This window comes from Octopus bimaculoides, chromosome 8 (assembly GCF_046866305.1).
Source record: "Octopus bimaculoides isolate indiv1 chromosome 8, ASM4686630v1, whole genome shotgun sequence".
Classification (NCBI taxonomy): domain Eukaryota; kingdom Metazoa; phylum Mollusca; class Cephalopoda; order Octopoda; family Octopodidae; genus Octopus; species Octopus bimaculoides.
The window spans coordinates 69,034,125-69,051,624 of NC_142935.1; the positions used below are offsets into that span (position 1 = coordinate 69,034,125).

At 32.3% G+C, this 17,500-nt stretch overlaps 1 protein-coding gene across 4 annotated transcripts in view; it reads left to right on the plus strand.

The window, feature by feature from the left end:
* LOC106867807 (atrial natriuretic peptide receptor 1) overlaps positions 1-17,500 on the plus strand; it is an 865,062-nt gene that overhangs the window by 539,891 nt on the left and 307,671 nt on the right. For all 4 annotated transcript variants that reach the window (XM_014912829.3, XM_089356636.1, XM_014912828.3 and 1 more), the window contains 2 exons: positions 11,841-11,925; positions 16,929-17,052. In XM_014912829.3, coding sequence (XP_014768315.1) covers positions 11,841-11,925; positions 16,929-17,052 — 209 coding nt within the window. The remainder of the gene's footprint in view (positions 1-11,840; positions 11,926-16,928; positions 17,053-17,500) is intronic.

Sequence of the window (17,500 nt, forward strand, 5' to 3'; positions counted from 1 at the left end):
TCATGATGATGATACACTCATATATATATATAAAGTCTTTTTTATGTATATTCACAAATATGTATACATATTTGTGTATGTCTGTATACATGTCTGTATATATTATGTTGTTTATACACGCAAGCGAACATACGTGCGCGCGCGTGTACTTATATAAGAAAAAGCTAATAATTCTGAGCGGCCAGTGACATGTATTTGAACAATGTTGACGAAAAAGGTTATGTTAAATAACATACAAGGCACATACTTGATTTATCGAAACTATCACCGCTTTCGGAGAGAGGGTAGAACAATTGCTTGTTGGTGACCAACTCCAAAGGAGAGGCAGAAATAATGTTAAGAGCCAAGAATTTTCTCCCCGATTGATATGCCATAATATATATATGCATATACACACATGCACACACAAACATCACGAAACCTACATCCTTACATACATACACATTTCACACACACACACATAATTATGCCAAGGACCTATAATCCTTTAAGGGATGTTGCAACCTAGTTCTCCGGTTTTTACCAGTGTTCAGTGAAAAACTAAATTCGTTAGATTTGCATTAATTGAGATGGGTAATTGAACTATTTATGGATAAGAAAAAGAAGTAAATGAAGAAATTTACATATATACATCAGTTTATTCAAAGATATTCAAATCAATATAATCTTATCTCTACAGCCGTTTCTTTAACCAATTAATTCAATTAGAGAAATTAAATTAAATTAGATTAATTTAAAATGTTCATATTGAAAGTGGTTAATTGAGTATTTCATCATGGGAAAAATTACCAGAAAGGAGTTACATTCCAGCGTGTTGGTCGCATGCACAATTAGATTAAAAAATGTTACAGCTCTCTCTCTCTCTCCCTCTCTCTCTCTCTCCCTCACTCTCTCTATCTCTCTCTATTGATATCTCTCTCTCACTCTAACACCTAGTTCACCCTAAATGTAACACCACCACCAATAACAACTATTATGTATTACAAACGCACAGGCAAAACTATTTCGAACATATTTGTTTATATATATATATATATATATATATATATATATATATACATGCTAATAACGGTTTTTTCAAATGCATACATTGCCAAGATGCATATATCTGAGTGTGTGAAGCGTCGACCAACATGTTGGAATGTAACTTCTTTCCGGTAAATTCTCCCCTGATGAAATGCCCAATTAACCAGTTTCAATAAGGAAATTTTAAATTTTTCATCTAGTTTGATATAATTTCTCTAATTGTATTAATTTGCTATAGAAGCGTCTGTTCGGATAAGAATTTCATATTATATTGATTTGAATATCTTTGAATAACCTGATATCTATATGTCAATTCTCCCATTTTCTTCTTTTCTCTTATACGTGTATATACACAAGGCCGCAGTCAAATGACTGGAGCAAGTAATACAATAAAAGAATATATATATACATGTATACAAATACATATGTGTGTGTATGTGTTGAAAGAGCAAAACATTATTTTGTACAAAATTGTATATCTTTATTATCATGGCTCTAATATACTCTTAAATCCTGTAAAACAAATTTTCTACCTTTTTATCTTTTTTCTTTATATATATATATATATATATATATATATATATATATGTGTGTGTGTGTGTGTGTGTGTGTGTGTGTGTGTGTGTGTGTATGTATATATATATATTCTTTTTTCTTTATATATATATACATACATTCTTTTTTCTTTATATATATATAACATATATATATATATATATATATATATATATATATATATATATATATATATACATACATACTTATTTGTATTTGTGTACATATATATCACATTATATAAATTTCATTTCTCCCATAATAAAGCTGTAAATATTACGAATTAATTAAAAAAAGATATATATATTTTTTCTGTAGTATCCAATATATATTATAATGATATTATTTTAGTGTCGACGGGGATCTAATTGTATTTCCCTCTCGTTGAAAGCACAGATAATATTCTTTCGGAGAATATATTGCTTCTTGGTCTATTGAAATTGAGCAGTAAATGCACAGCGGGAACGTAAAATTTGCTACAATAAAATCTTCGATTTGATTTACTGTTGCAAGATCTTCGTGTCTGTTCCACTTACATCTTTCATTCACTTGTAGAATATACTAATTTCCAGTGTTTTATTATTTTCGTCTCTCTAAAAATTTATTTCTGGTCAGACTTCAGTTTTATTTTCTAGTAAGATTATAACATGATACAACTAGTGTATGATCCAGTCATATTTCTTGGAAGATGAATCTTTCTTCCTGATACTAAATGTCCTTCAGAAAGTTTCTAGTTAATAAATTTTAATATTTGTCGTTGGAACAATTTTTCATTTCTCTCTTACTTTTATGATCTCTTTATTACTCTTTTACAGCGAAGAAATTTTAATGTCGGTTTATATTTTTAAAATTGACGACCAATTTAGCAAAACATATTGAACACCTAAGTCACCCCCTACCTTCTATATATTATTCATGTTTTACAATTGATTTCTCCTGTCTTTCTTCTGTTATACTTAATTGATTCCATTTTCATTGAGATCTTAACAGTAAGCAATAAAATGTTTATTCAATAATTATATCTGCATAACAAATTAACCTTTGCTACTTCAGTTTTTTCTTGCCAATATTGACTCAATGGGTGTCAATATTGCATACTTAACCTTCTATCAGCATAGAATACCGAGAGAACACATTAGCGGAAATAGACTTGTATAAATATGAATATAGTTTAAAATAGTCTTCTGGGGGCAGTGTTTTGGCACAAGCAGTAGAGGATGTCTGACAAAATATCTTGTAATATTTAGCTACTGCTCTATAAGTTTCTAATTTCAAATTTTACGGCGATCAGCTGTTATTTTTACCATACTGGGGTCTATAAAATGAGTACCAATTCGGAAATGGAGTCGATCTTGATCAGTTTTTCACACGCTCAAATGTTTTCAGAGATGGTGTCTATAATATATATGTGAGTAAGTGCTATGGTTTTATCATTTTGGACAACAAAACAAAACGTCTTGTAGCAATTCTGATATAGGGTTTTACATTCTGAGCTCAAGTCCCACAAAGGTCGGATTTACTTTCCAATCCCTTGGAATCGATAGAATGTATTACCAGTGAATTAATGAATTCCATTCAATTGCCTGCTTCTAATCCTACAATGTATAGTATAGTGCCAATTATATGAAATAATACAGTATTTTACAAAATAGAATCAAAGTAGATTTTCTCTTACATATCTATATTATAATGATTGAAGAAGTGCTGACTGTGTTCAGTTTATCATTTACCCCCACGTTATTAAATATGTCATACTATTTTGAAGAAATTATAAGTGCAGGAGATAGGCGCAGGAGTGTCTGTGTGGTAAGTGCCTTCTACTATAGCCTCGGGCAGACCAAAGCCTTGTGAGTGGATTTGGTAGACGGAAACTGAAAGAAGCCCGTCGTATATATGTATATGTATATATATATGTGTGTTTGTGTGTCTGTGTTTGTCCCTCCAACATCGCTTGACAACCGATGGTGGTGTGCTTACGTCCCCGTAACTTAGCGGTTCGGCAAAAGAGACTGATAGAATAAGTACTAGGCTTACAAAGAATAAGTCCTGGGGTCGATTTGCTCGACTAAAGGTGGTGCTCCAGCATGGCCGCAGTCAAATGACTGAAACAAGTAAAAAGTGAATATTAAAAAAAAATTAGACTATAAAGATTATTTGTATATTAAACATAAATTATAATGCTTAATATTACAAGATTCGCTTCTGTTTTAAATGTCAACTTCCGTTTGAATTCCATATGTAAACAAATAGCTGTTCTTCCCGCTCGTAAAGAATGTAATAAAACAAAAAAAAAACAACAAAACAAGTGAGTAAATTATTTTAAAAAGTACTACGTAGTGCAAAAACTATAATCCCTATCTAATAGAATTAACTTTTCAAATTGTGTTAGACTGCGGTCAGGCTGTGGTACCACCATGAAATTATTTAATCAATAATATCATCTACCAACACAATTCTTCGCACATGGTCAGATATATGTTGCCTTATCAAGAGCATCAAGAAAAGAAAATATAAAAATATTAATTGAGATAATGTAAAACTCTTTGGGTTTCAAAGCGAACAACTCTGAAATGTCAATTTCGACCTTCTCCTGGCTTGTGAAAGTTATGTCCCCCAAATGATTCTGTAAACTACCAAACAAATGGTAGTCTGAAGGAGCAAGTTCGGGAGAATAAGGTGGATGAGGAATTTGTTCCCAACCAAGCTCTTCGATTTTCTGTGATGTGATCTTTGCAGTGTGGGATCGCACATTGTCCTGATGAAACATAATTCCTTTTCGATTCACTAAAGCGGGTCTTTTTTTCTTCAAAACTTTTTTCAAACGCTCTAATTGCTGACAGTAGATTTGAGCATTGATTGCTGCATTAGGTGGTCACAATTCAAAATGAATTACTCCTTTGCAATCCCACCAGATAGAGAGAGGAACCTTTTTTTCCGGTTGTGTTTGAGCTTTTTCCCTTTTACCAAGCCACTGTTTACGACGTTTAACATTTCGATAGAAGATTCATTTTTTGTCACAAGTCACAAGTCTATCCTAAAAGGCTGAAATGAGTTCGCGGGAATGGAGAGAAGAGCAGATGTCAGCTCGGGACTTGCAGTTGCCTTAGGACAATTCATGAGGCACCCACTTTCCATGTTTAGGAACCTTTCCAAGTTGTTGAAGATGACGATGAATAGTTGTACGGTTTGAACTAAGTTTTATTGCCAATTCTTCAACTGATAATGCAGGATTTTTTTCAAGTAATGCCTCAAGGAGCTTATCATCAAACTCAGCTGGACGTCCTGTTCGATCTTCAACTTCAAGGCTGAAATCTCCACTTTTGAATTTTGCAGACCATCTTCTGCAAGTTCTTTCATTCAAGCATTCTTTCCCATAAACTGAGTGTATGTTCCGAGTCGCTTCGGCTGCAGAGTTTTCATTTTTGTACTCATAAAGTATTATGTGCTTTAAATGCTCTTTGGATACTTCCATTTTAGAAAGGGTTTTAAATCAAAGAAATTTTAATTCTATTATTCTGTAAAATAATATTTAATTAGTTTAAATGTACACAAATGCACAAAAATAATTTTTAATTCCATCAGACATTCTAAAATACTATTAAATTTCATTCAATTTTAAAAAAGGTAAAATCGGACAGAACCTATTGGATGACCTGAAATTTTGAAATTCATTGAAGTGAAGATTCATGAACATTTTCTCTTGACAGTCTCATCTCTTTTCCAATTTTGATTATCATCATTTGTAAATGTATCGTGGATTATTTTACTGATTACAGAATAAACTATAACAGTCTTTGTTTAATTTATGAGCATATTGTCAACTTACTCTATATATATCATATCTATATGCATATATAACATCAATATGCACAACATATATGACAGCAGAAAACCACCGGGACGGCGGTTTTTCTGCTAGTTTATCTAATTTCTAATGTTATATACTATTTTAAAATGTTTAGTCCCAATCTAATTGTACGTTCAGTTTTAGCTATCCTTATATTCACATCATTTTTATAACTCTCTCAACAATTGTTCGTAACAGAATTGGTTGATCATTTGACAGAAATCTCTTTATACTTAATTACATCACACCCAATCAAAATCTCAGTGAAGCCAATTTTGTACATTAACCATGTAAGAGTGATGAAATGATATAAAGTTCAGGCATATAATGAAAGAGAAACATAAATATGAATAAATCGTTCGTTTTATGACATGCCAGAGTCTACTAAAGAAAAAAAGCGGGGATAAAACAGAACTTGTTTTATCGGAGGATTTCACTCAATGTTACGAGTCTTTTCTCTTCTGAACCCATAGGTATATCAATCTATTCTCAAAACCTAGCATTATTTCATAGAATATAGGGATTCACATCGGTTTAATATCAACTACCTTTATAAGAACGTATTACAACAGAGAGAAAATAATATTAATATTTTTTTAAAATTTCAAAACTTACTTCGGTGATTCTAGAGTCAAAAATTCAATATTTGGTTTGAATTCGTCCTAATAAAAACTATTTTACCCACACATGTTCATAAATAAACACAAAGGCTTAAATATGCATAAATACATACGTAATTATAAGCACAAGCACACACACAAACACACACATATATGCATAAATATATGTTTGTATGTATGTATGTATCGCTCTCTCCCCCTCTCTCTCTCTCTCTCTCTCTCTCTCTCTCTCTATATATATATATATATATATATATATATATATATATCGCGTAGAAGGTTCTTATGTAGTACCCTAGTATATATAAATATATTTTTATATCTTATATATAATCATTAACTTTGCCTGTACGGCTTTTACGTTCGCGGCCACTTACGTTATTATTTTTAGGAATAATATCGTTCTTTATATATATATATATATATATATATATATATATATATATATATATATATATATATATATATATATATAGGTACTGTGTATATTTAAATACGTAAGAGGATACCACTCATGGGATTCCTTACGCTAGAAGGAACAGCTAGGCTCTAGAACCATAAAATTAGGGATAAAATCTGAGAAGGAACGAAATGAAAAATAAAAACTTTTACTATCTCTTCTCCTGGACCAAATTGGTTTCTGACTTTAGATTAGTAAATAAGATAAATTGCTAGGTGAAGTCGTTTTCAACAGGTACACCTAAGACTAAAATATATAAACACGGGGCAATCAGTTACATGCCTCTCGTTTATACATCCTAATTTTTTGTCAGATCTACTGCGCAAACGCAGCTCTTCACCGGCAATAAAAAATGCCAACTTTTTAAATTCGAAAATTATCCCAAAAACTTATTATACTTAATCATATCAAAAGGAAATGGAAATAAATAAAAAAGTTTTACTTCCAAGTAGTCTAGCGTATACAAGTTTAGTCCAAAGACTATGAATTACTCATAAGTTTCTAGAACCTAGCTGTTCTTTCTTGCGTATGGGATCCCATGAGTAGATTCCTTTTATGTATTTGAATAATACACTGTACCTTATGAGTAATTCATAGTCTTTGGACTAAACTTTTACTCTGTGTGTGTGTGTGTGTGTGTGTGTGTGTGTGTGTGTGTGTGTGTGTGTGTGTGTGTGTGTGTGTGTGTCTATATATATATATATATGAAAGCACCATTATTGGTGGAGAACTTATTGTGTATGTATAAATAATACAAAATGAGACAAGGACACAAAACATCTAGGCAGTTAGGTGATACAAGAAAAGGACAACAAAACATCCAGATAGACGATACAAAGAAAACACGGCCAGGTCATTCGGAGTTTTCTCTCTTCAGTCGAGATCCAGATTATCCTTGCAATTTCGGCTGGTTATTCTCGATATTGCTCCAATCTGGCCAGTCCCAAGGAAAAACTAAACTAAGAGCATTAGATACCTTGGAAGAAAGCAGCGAATGTATACAAAAAGAAGAACGGAAAAAAACGAACAATGTTACACAAATACAATAAAAATATTAAAACGTGAAATAACAACGGATGTCTTTCGACTAAGGACCAATTAAATTAAGCTGGCGTTGTGGAAATAAGGCCTTATGGCAGGAATACAAGATTTCACAGGCACAGGGAGGAATAACGATGTTACACTTACAACAGCCGGCCAAGAAAGAAAGATCACACTTGGCCGAACACCGGGCCAGTGAGAAGAGAAGAGAGAGAGGTAGAGGCAAAGGGACAAAATAATTAGGGTGGGGCGAGGAAAATGACAGGGACACAGTGAAGTGGAAAGTAGAGGGAAACAAGAGAAGGCAAGGAAATGTGAGCGAGGGGGAACGAAAGAATGAACAGTGGAATGAACGAATAAGGGTGAAGGGGCTGATAGACAGAAATAGAGTCGTATAAGATTTAGAAAAATGTATACTTACATATAAGAGACAAGTTGTACGTACGCCGCTATATATATATATATATATATATATATATATATATATATATATATATATATATATATATATATATGTATATATATATATATATATTTTTTCATAGAAATAAATATAATAATAATAATAAAAGTATAAATGACGGAAGTAAAATAACGATGGGACCACACCTATAACAATCACAGCATCACAGCAAGAATGGAAAAAGAATGTAAGAAATAATTGATTGACAGACAGACATACAGACATATATATATATATATATATATATATATATATATATATATATATATATATATATATATATATATATATATATATATGTGTGTGTGTGTGTATAAATAATACATGCTCGAAAAATTTAACCAAGAAAAATCTTGTTTCCAGAACAAGAGTTAAAAATAGCTGAAAAATAAAAAAATTATATACCGGAATATTTTCCTCTTCTTATCTGTATCGCTATATTTCTACAGACATCTTGCCCATTGACTGACTTAATGCCAGGAGCACAAATATGGTGTTGTTTGGTTAATGTCTTGTTTGTTTAGTTTTCAGAAAGAAACTAAATCTTCGTTGTTTAAATTTCTGGTCAAAAGTTAGTCGATGTCATTATGTCACAATCAAATGCCGTAGAGCTAATGGCTTTGATAGTTTTGTATTCTACATAAATTACATTTTAAGTAGCCGACAGCACAAAAATATTACCAGCAAATTTTAATAATGATAACTCATTATATATTGGCTTTGTAGTTTACATGATATCCAGAGAATGACAGAAGTGTTTACCTTCTATTATTGGATAAAAAGCAGAATATTTTAAAATATCAACAAATTTATCAGTTTATAAATATGTAAATTTCTGTATTCATGTCCAGTAGCATAATGTTTTATTTATTTAAGTTATATTGGCAATGGATGTTGACTAATGCAGTAGTGCATAATTCGTTTGTATGTTCCTTCAGCTGGAGTTCAAACTTCACAAATGCTTGATTTTTGCCTTTGGAACTTTTCTGGTTTATCCCATAAGTACTAGTTCACCACTGGAATTTTGCTTTCACTCTAAAAGGTCTTCACCTATATCTATCTATCTTTCTATCTATCTATCTATCTATCTATCTATCTATCTATCTATCGATCTAACTACCTATCTGTATGTCTGTCTGTCAATCAATTATTTCTTACATTCTTTTTCTTTTCTTAGCTACTAGACAATTGCATTTCTAGCTCTGCATTGAAGGAAGCTTTACTTTTTGAACTCACGTTTTTGTGCGCAACGTTGTTGTTAAACCTCTGTTAACAGCACCGTATGCAGGTCCTTTCCGTTTACCTTCACGCACAGATAGATCTTTCACTATAGACCTTCATGGTCGTAAAGATACTATATCAGTGAATAAATGATATAGAGAAAACTGTCCCTGTTCCCACTACAGACGTCATACACACAGAATTGCAAACACGACCCGCAAACCCACCTTCACATTCTATGACTACCATTGGAATCGATCATATACCGGACAAGGATTCTGGATTATTTCCCCGGAATTTTTCCTTAATTTTTGAGAGCGGTCAGATTCATTTTTAGCATTCTCGTTTGTGAAAGCAGTCTAGTTTATTTCAGATATTCTCATTTTAAAAATCATCTCTGATAACCAATGCTTCTTTATATATATATATATATATATATATATATATATATATATATATATATATATATATATATATATATATATATATATATATATATATATATATATATATATATATATATATATATACATACATATATATATATATATATATATAAATATATATATATATATATATATATATATATATATATACATATATATATATATATACATATATATATATATATATATTATTTTGCTTAAAAGAGTTCCAACACTGTCTGTTTTTTATGTTTTATTTATATTCCTGCAGAACTAATGTGGGGTATAGAATATGGAATATACAATATATAATATGATATACAATATACAATATAAAATAAAATAAAATAAAAATGGATGGCACCATGAAAGAAAGTATTGAATGTAGATGAAATATTGAGTGTTCAATATAAAGGATCAAATATATAAATATATAAATATAAATATATATATATAAAGGCGACTCGAGTTTCAGGGCTATTTCCCTTCGTCATGGCCGGTATGACAGACTTTATATACATACATATATATATATATATATATATATATATATTCTTTATAAATGTAATGAAATGAATCGTTGGCGATTTTTTCCTCTGTCTTTCTTTTCTCTTGGACTTTCCTCTGTTTCTGAAGACGAGCCTTGTGCGAAACGTTAAACCACCTTTCTTTCCTTCCCCGAGCGTCTGCTAATACTTTACATGTTGCATTTTTGTGATTGTTCTTCATCTTTTGGGATATATATATATATATATATATATATATATATATATATATATATATATATATAATAGAAATAGATATCAAAGAAAAAAATAACCGACACGTGATAGATATAAGGGGAAAATAAGAAGAAAAAAGCCAACATGCACATTGTATATTAAACAAATTATGGCTTTTTAATGAAAAGTAACGATAAATATATACAATTAGATGAACTCAGGGATTCAAAGTTATACCGGCTTCGTCAATTGCTGTTCACTGGCTTTGAATGGGCACCGATTACCAAACGGTGTCAGGTCTACTAGTCCCTAAGTAAAAAGATTATATGCAAGGGAGGTAAGTAGTTCTGGGAATGGTACAATTCGGGTAGATGTACTACTGTAATAAGAATGGTGTATGGAATGTATGGGAATTAGTGGTATTAATGGTAAGGTCAGTAGTGTTATATATTATGTTATGTGTTCATGTTAATTTGTGGATGATATTTATTGATGAAACTTGCTTCTTTATTCATTCTTCGCTGAACTGAGGTGTTTTGTGAACATTGATATAAAGGGAAAATTTGGAAGTTAGGATTAAAATTTCTAGCATACTTTCTATGTGTTCACTGACCTGTAACTGTCTGTATTGTGGATAGCGGATTTGTTCTTTGTGCAGAGTTGTTCTTCGACGGAGTGACATCCCTGTTTGGCCAATATAATGATTACCGCATCCTAAGCAGATAATGGCATAGACTAGGTTTTCAGAGGCACAAGTGAAATTTGATTTTTTGTCTTAAATATTTCACCTTGTTTAAAATGAAACTCTGTACCATTCAAAAGATGGGAGCATGTGCCACAATTATGTCGACCACATTTTTTCACTTTTGGTTCCGTTGTTAACGGATATAGTCTTGCGTTGGTTAATATATTTTTCAATGATTTCGGTCGCATGTTGCTCTTGATAATGTTGTGTGAGTCTAAATTTTTGTTCATTGTTTTATCTCCTGTGAGGATGCGTAGATTTTGGATGATAATTTTGAAGGCCTCATTGTTTCTAGGGTTGTGTGTGAAGATGTAAGGGAGTACTTTTGAGTCTGGTATAGTATTTCGGTTGACTTCCCTGTTTATTTCCTTTGCTCGTTTAATCCCGTCATTTATTAATGATATTGAGGTAATGTTTCTTGATTAGCATTGATCTGTGTTCAAGATGTCTTCGTTCACGAGTATTAGTGTCCGAAACTATGGTACAGATTCTTTTCGCTAGATTATAAGGTATGTTCTTTTCCTACATTATACTATTCCCTTTCTCTTTTCCGACGAAGAGCTATGCTCGAAACGTCAAACACCTTCTCTTTTTACTGAGCGTCAGGCTAATACATTCCTTGTGCACGTCCTCTTGTAGTCTGTTATTGTTCTTTTATTATCCGTTTATTTAAATTGACTATATATATATATATATATTGTTTCTATTTCTGCAGGACCATTCCCACTCTACGCTATTATAATCTCTGTACTCGGGACACTTCTTGTTGTGGTTGCTATTTTGGCCGTTATCTCACACAGGTAAGAAAATTCGAATTCTATCAATTTTTTTAGTATTTTGTTTTTATTATAACAAAAGAGTAATCCGCAATCATTTTATGGGACAATCCAATGGTACTCCAAAAATAAAATCATAATTCAACACAGAATGACATAAATTTCACCGTGACCTAGCCAAATTTCAGTGATTTCAGCAAGGTATACGGATTAGGTTGTTTATCGATCTATAATATCAGAACAACGAAATTTTCACATTAAATGTGACTGACTGTTACGGTAAATTGATCTCGCTTCTCTACATATTGCTGCCACGGTCAACTCCATTTCAATCACATCAAATAATTCAATAATATGATTCGTAATTGTAAACTCATGTTTCCTTACTTTTATTTTTACTGATATCCTCATCGATTCTTATACTTTTTCTTGGCGTTTTTGTCACTAGTACTTTTCTTTATCACCATACATTCTTCTTCTTCTTCTTCTTCTTCTTACTACTACTGCTGCTGCCGCTGCTTCTGCCACAGGAGCAACTGCTGCTGCTTCTGTGGGTGATGCTGGTGGTACTGCTGCTTTATCATCATCATTTATTATCATTATTATTACTATGTGTTTGGATTTTTGCATTGTATTTATATAAGTTGAATCCAAGTCTCATTCAGAGATCCTTGGAGACAAGTTAAAGGTTCAAATGGGTATTATGACTAGGATGGTTGATAACTGCAATGTTTTGGGATTTGTACAAAGTATTGTTCTAGATAATGTCTGTCAAAACGTAAGAAAATTAAAAGTATATTTTAAATATAGCTTTGTGATAAAATGATAGTGTGATCTTAAGATGACAGTAAAAGGTATTTGCTATTATGTTCATTTAAAATTACTTTTGTTTAAAGATTAAAATGTTTTTGAAGCTACAGAGACAGTATTTTTCCTATGAACAGTTCCCGTGAGCACTATTCGTTGAATTTCTTTTGTCTTCGGATTTCCTGGAACCTGAAATAGGTAAAAAATCAGTCCCTTTTAATATCATTCCTGTGACACCTTTGAAAACAAGTATTGTTCTAGTTTTGAGTTTCCACATTTTGCCAATTTCTATTTCAAGATCTTTATACATTCTCAGTTTTTGGTAGGTCTTGACAGAGACATATGTCGATTGGGACACTCGTATCGATGTGGAAGCATGATTTTTGTCTGAAATTCTTCAATATAATATCTGGCCTATTTACATCTATCTTTCTGTCAGTTGAAACAGAAAAGTACCATATGAGTAAGATATGATCATCTTTAAGCATTGCAGGTGGTGTGTGTTCCTGTCGGTTTTTATCACAGGGTAGATCCTGATCCTTGCAAATTACCCAGTGAATATACTGTGCGATTCTATTACACCTGTCGAGATACTCTGAGGGCGCAAGAAAGCTGTACATAGAGACAATATATTCGATGATTTCAGTTTGTTGCTTACATACACAACATATTGGGCTACTGCCGCTCTTTAAGATGTTGGCCTGGTAAATTCTTGTAGGTATGCATTGGTCCGAGGCTGCTACAAAAATACTTCTGTCTCTCATTTTAAGCCAAAGCATGCAAACCATTGATGGGTAAGAGCTTTCTCAATATCAGCACTGTTAGCTATGTTCAGGCATTTGCCATTGAGTCGTTTTCTCGTAAGAATATTTAAGGCATCATTTTTAGGAAGAGGTATCATACGTTTAGCTTTTTCTGTGCTTGTTCCTAGTTCATCTAATTCTTGAACTTCCTGTGTTTGGAATTCACTTAGATATTTCCGTGCCTCTTTTGTTACCGAATATAAGATTGTTTTGTTTTCGTGTTTTAAGACACGTTGGGCCGATTGTAGCAAATGTCAGTGACAATTCAAGTTGTAAGGGTTCACGACCACTCTTTTTACTTGGAAAGTAAAGTCATTCCACATATGCCTTGATGTGGTGCCTGCTATTCATTGTCAACAACTTTCGGAATTTTCTACCAAGCTTAAAATTTTCAATATTTGACCAGTTAATAATATTGAAACTGTAAGTTACGACCGGCATGGCAAAATTATTTATTGCTTCGATCTTGTTCCTTGCGAGTTGTCTTGAGATTTGTCCTTACCTCGCAATAACATTCTTTTCTGATCTTTTCCTTCACCGTTGAGTGTTTTATTCCATCGTCTTCATAAACTCCTAAATATTAGTCAAGTTCAACGTTGAATGTTTCTACCAGATTCCCTCTGATGAAGGTAGCTTATCGAAGCTGAATATTATTATTATTATTATTATTATTATTATTATTATTATTATTATTATTATTGAGTGAAAGAGCAGTGCACGCCATCAAAGTGACACTGGGGTAAAATATACGAAGCTCAGTATACCCATCATGATAACCCATCTTATAAGGGTACATCAGGCACATGCATCGCAACCATATGTGCGCGACATGGTGATCTCATATCAGGTGGGGCCCAGTTAGAATCTTTGCAGGTAGGAGCCTAGTTAGAATCTTCATCTAGTCGAGTAGCCCCTCTCAAATGTTCCCTGAATGATGGTTGTTTGAGGATGATGAATGAAACACTCATGTTTCCGGGGGTGAATTATTCAAACTCCAAAGAATTCCACTCAATACATGGCTATGATGCTCCTCCACTACTTCTGCTCGTGATCAGAGATGCACATATCACCAGTCACTGAGGGACATTCTCAACTGGTTAGGGTCAAACAACTGACAAGTAAATCTGTGGTAGTGAGCAGAATATTTGCTGTAACCCATCATTTATACTAAGACAAAACAATGTACATGATAACACTTCCAATCAGTTAAGATCAGAAGCCATGAGAGCCACCGCCTGGTACTGCATCAGAGCATTTATTATTATTATTATTATTATTATTATTATTATTATTATTATTATTAATGTTGTTGTTGTTGTTGTCGTTGTTGTTGTTGTTGTTGTTGTCATTATTATTATTATTATTATTATTATTATTATTATTATTATCATCATTATTATTAAGGTGGCAAGCTGGCAGAATCTTTAGCACGGCAAACAAAATGCTTAGCAGCATTTCGCCCGTCTTTATGTACTGAGATCAAATTCCACTGCTTCGCCTTTGCCTTTTATCTTTTCGGAGTCGAGAAAATAAGCATCAGTCAAGCCCATGGGTCGATGTAATCGACTTTCCCCCTCCCCGAAATTTCAGGGCTTGTGGCTATAGTAGATAATTATTTCTGTTCTTATGACTATGCATTGGAATCGGCAAGATATTATTTCTCTGAGAAAAAGGTTTCCTTTCTCCGGATTTTGTGTGTAATAATGCATATGGAGTCGAGCTTTAAGTGTATACGTTTTTATCTTCTGATCGTCGTTGCTTTGTGTGGGCATATTGAATAAATTCCCACTTAGCAAGCCTCAATACGTAGAAGCAAATACATGATTCCCTTCTATATGTAAGAATAAATGTTCCTGCTTAGCTCCAAATCATCGAAGTTGTATCAGCTACCGAGGAAGCGAAATCATGCCTACACATCGCGTCTAGTAGTTCGCTTAACCCACTTGGAGTGCGGCTCAATGCGTTATTACACGCAGCCTACAGGGGAATTAGCTACGTTTCGAATGCATTTTCCGCTCTAGTGTTCAGGAGCATGTTAGAAATGAATGTGTGCGTGTGTGTGTCCGTGTCCGAGTTGCAAGTATTGGTGTGTGTGTGTGTGTGTGTGTGTGTATGTATGTTATGTATGTACACATATACAATGCATATATAATTTGTAAAGAGTCTGTTGGAACTTAAAATTGATTAAGATTGGAAACTGAACTAGAAGTATTCGGTATAAATATTCGATAATTATCAATCGGGTTTCAAATCGCAGGCTACATTAAAAAATAAGAAAATTCCTGCGGTTACAAATAGCACTAACACTAGAGTTTATTATAAAATTCTTTAATCTGGTATCTGATCATCGACGTTTACACTTATTATTAGGTTTAGTAAAATGGCAATTCCTCACTCAAATGTTCAATCTACCGCAGGGCCTCGTACTATAGTTGTTGGAAAACTTGTATTCAGAATTACATTCAGTAGAAATGATTATTCAAGGCATAGAAATACCTGTCTTCAAGAGAACGTGAATAATAATTGAATATTGGTGGAGAAAATCTTGGAATCTTAATAGGAATCTCGCCAGTGTTGAGTGAAATAATAGGAGATTATCGATTCCTTTCAAAGTCTAATACAGATTATTATGTTTCCTTTTCCTTTTCATTTTCCACAACTTTAAAATGAAATATATCCTTGTGGTGGTGTTATATTAACTTATCTGTGAAACTCCTTGCTTTTCTATATTTCTAATTTGCTTTATCACATGGATATTTTCGTTCAAACATAATTAAAAGTGATAAACGTTAAAGAGATCTTATTGCTTGAACAATTTAGATTAAACATTTGAAGTTTTAGAGATAAGTATGCTACAACATAGATACTATTAACTGAAATATGAAATATTGTCTGGAACTAAAATTACCAAACTAATTTTTATCAGTATCCGACCGAGCTTGCTTTGAGTCGATGTATAAATATCTCAGGAATATCGCAAACATATCATATGAAGCTCATTCTTTACTATAAAAGTAAATCTACAAGACATTTCTGTATGTATAACATTTTCTCATGTATTTCCTTACTATTCAAAGAAAGGAAATTATAATGAATTCATAACGAAATTATAGCGTTTCGTAAGGAGGTTTTACTTGTTTTAATGCACCGAAATTCCAAATTTTTCATGAAACCCTCTTTGTTGGTGAAAGAAATCATTTAATTGTTTATGTTGGTTCTGAAAATAATGGATTGAAGAATATGTAGATGAGAAACTAGCAAAAATAAGGCCAAGAAAATAGGAGGTCATCAATGACAGTATGACAATGTGTTCATAGACAGACTGTGATGAATTATCTTATTGGTCAGTTCTCATTTATCAACTGACTTCACTCTATTAACATTGAAGATATTCTGAATTAATTTTCTCTTCCCTAGGCGCAGTAACCTTAAAGCTGAATTAGAGGCAATGACTTGGCGGGTTAAATGGGAAGACATTACATTTGGAACGAAAAAAAATAAACGAATAGATAAAGGTTCCAGCCGACTGAGTTTATATCGGGTAATTATAATATATTGTTACTTTATTATTCTTTTTTTAATGCACCCATTTTTGAAACAAATTTTCAATCTTATTTGGTTTCTTAATTTTATTGTTTTCATATATTAAATCTATTATCGATTCTCACTATGTACATATGTATTCCCACATCCACTATTACTAATTGTATTCCCACATCCAGGTTCTTTGCAAATGTTCATGTATCCATATAGATCTGCTATAACCATATCTATATTGCTCCTCTCAATGTTGATTTGAAATATTCTCACGTCTCAATAAATCCACTCAAGAAAAAAAACTTTACCTTTTTCCATATTATTGCAATGATATTTAGACTATAATAGTACCCAGCGATTTCCCTTACATTTTAAATGCACTCCGTAAAAATTCTCGTGAAATATTTTCAGACGTACCATAGAGGCTATTTCTAATTCTCGAATATTTACAT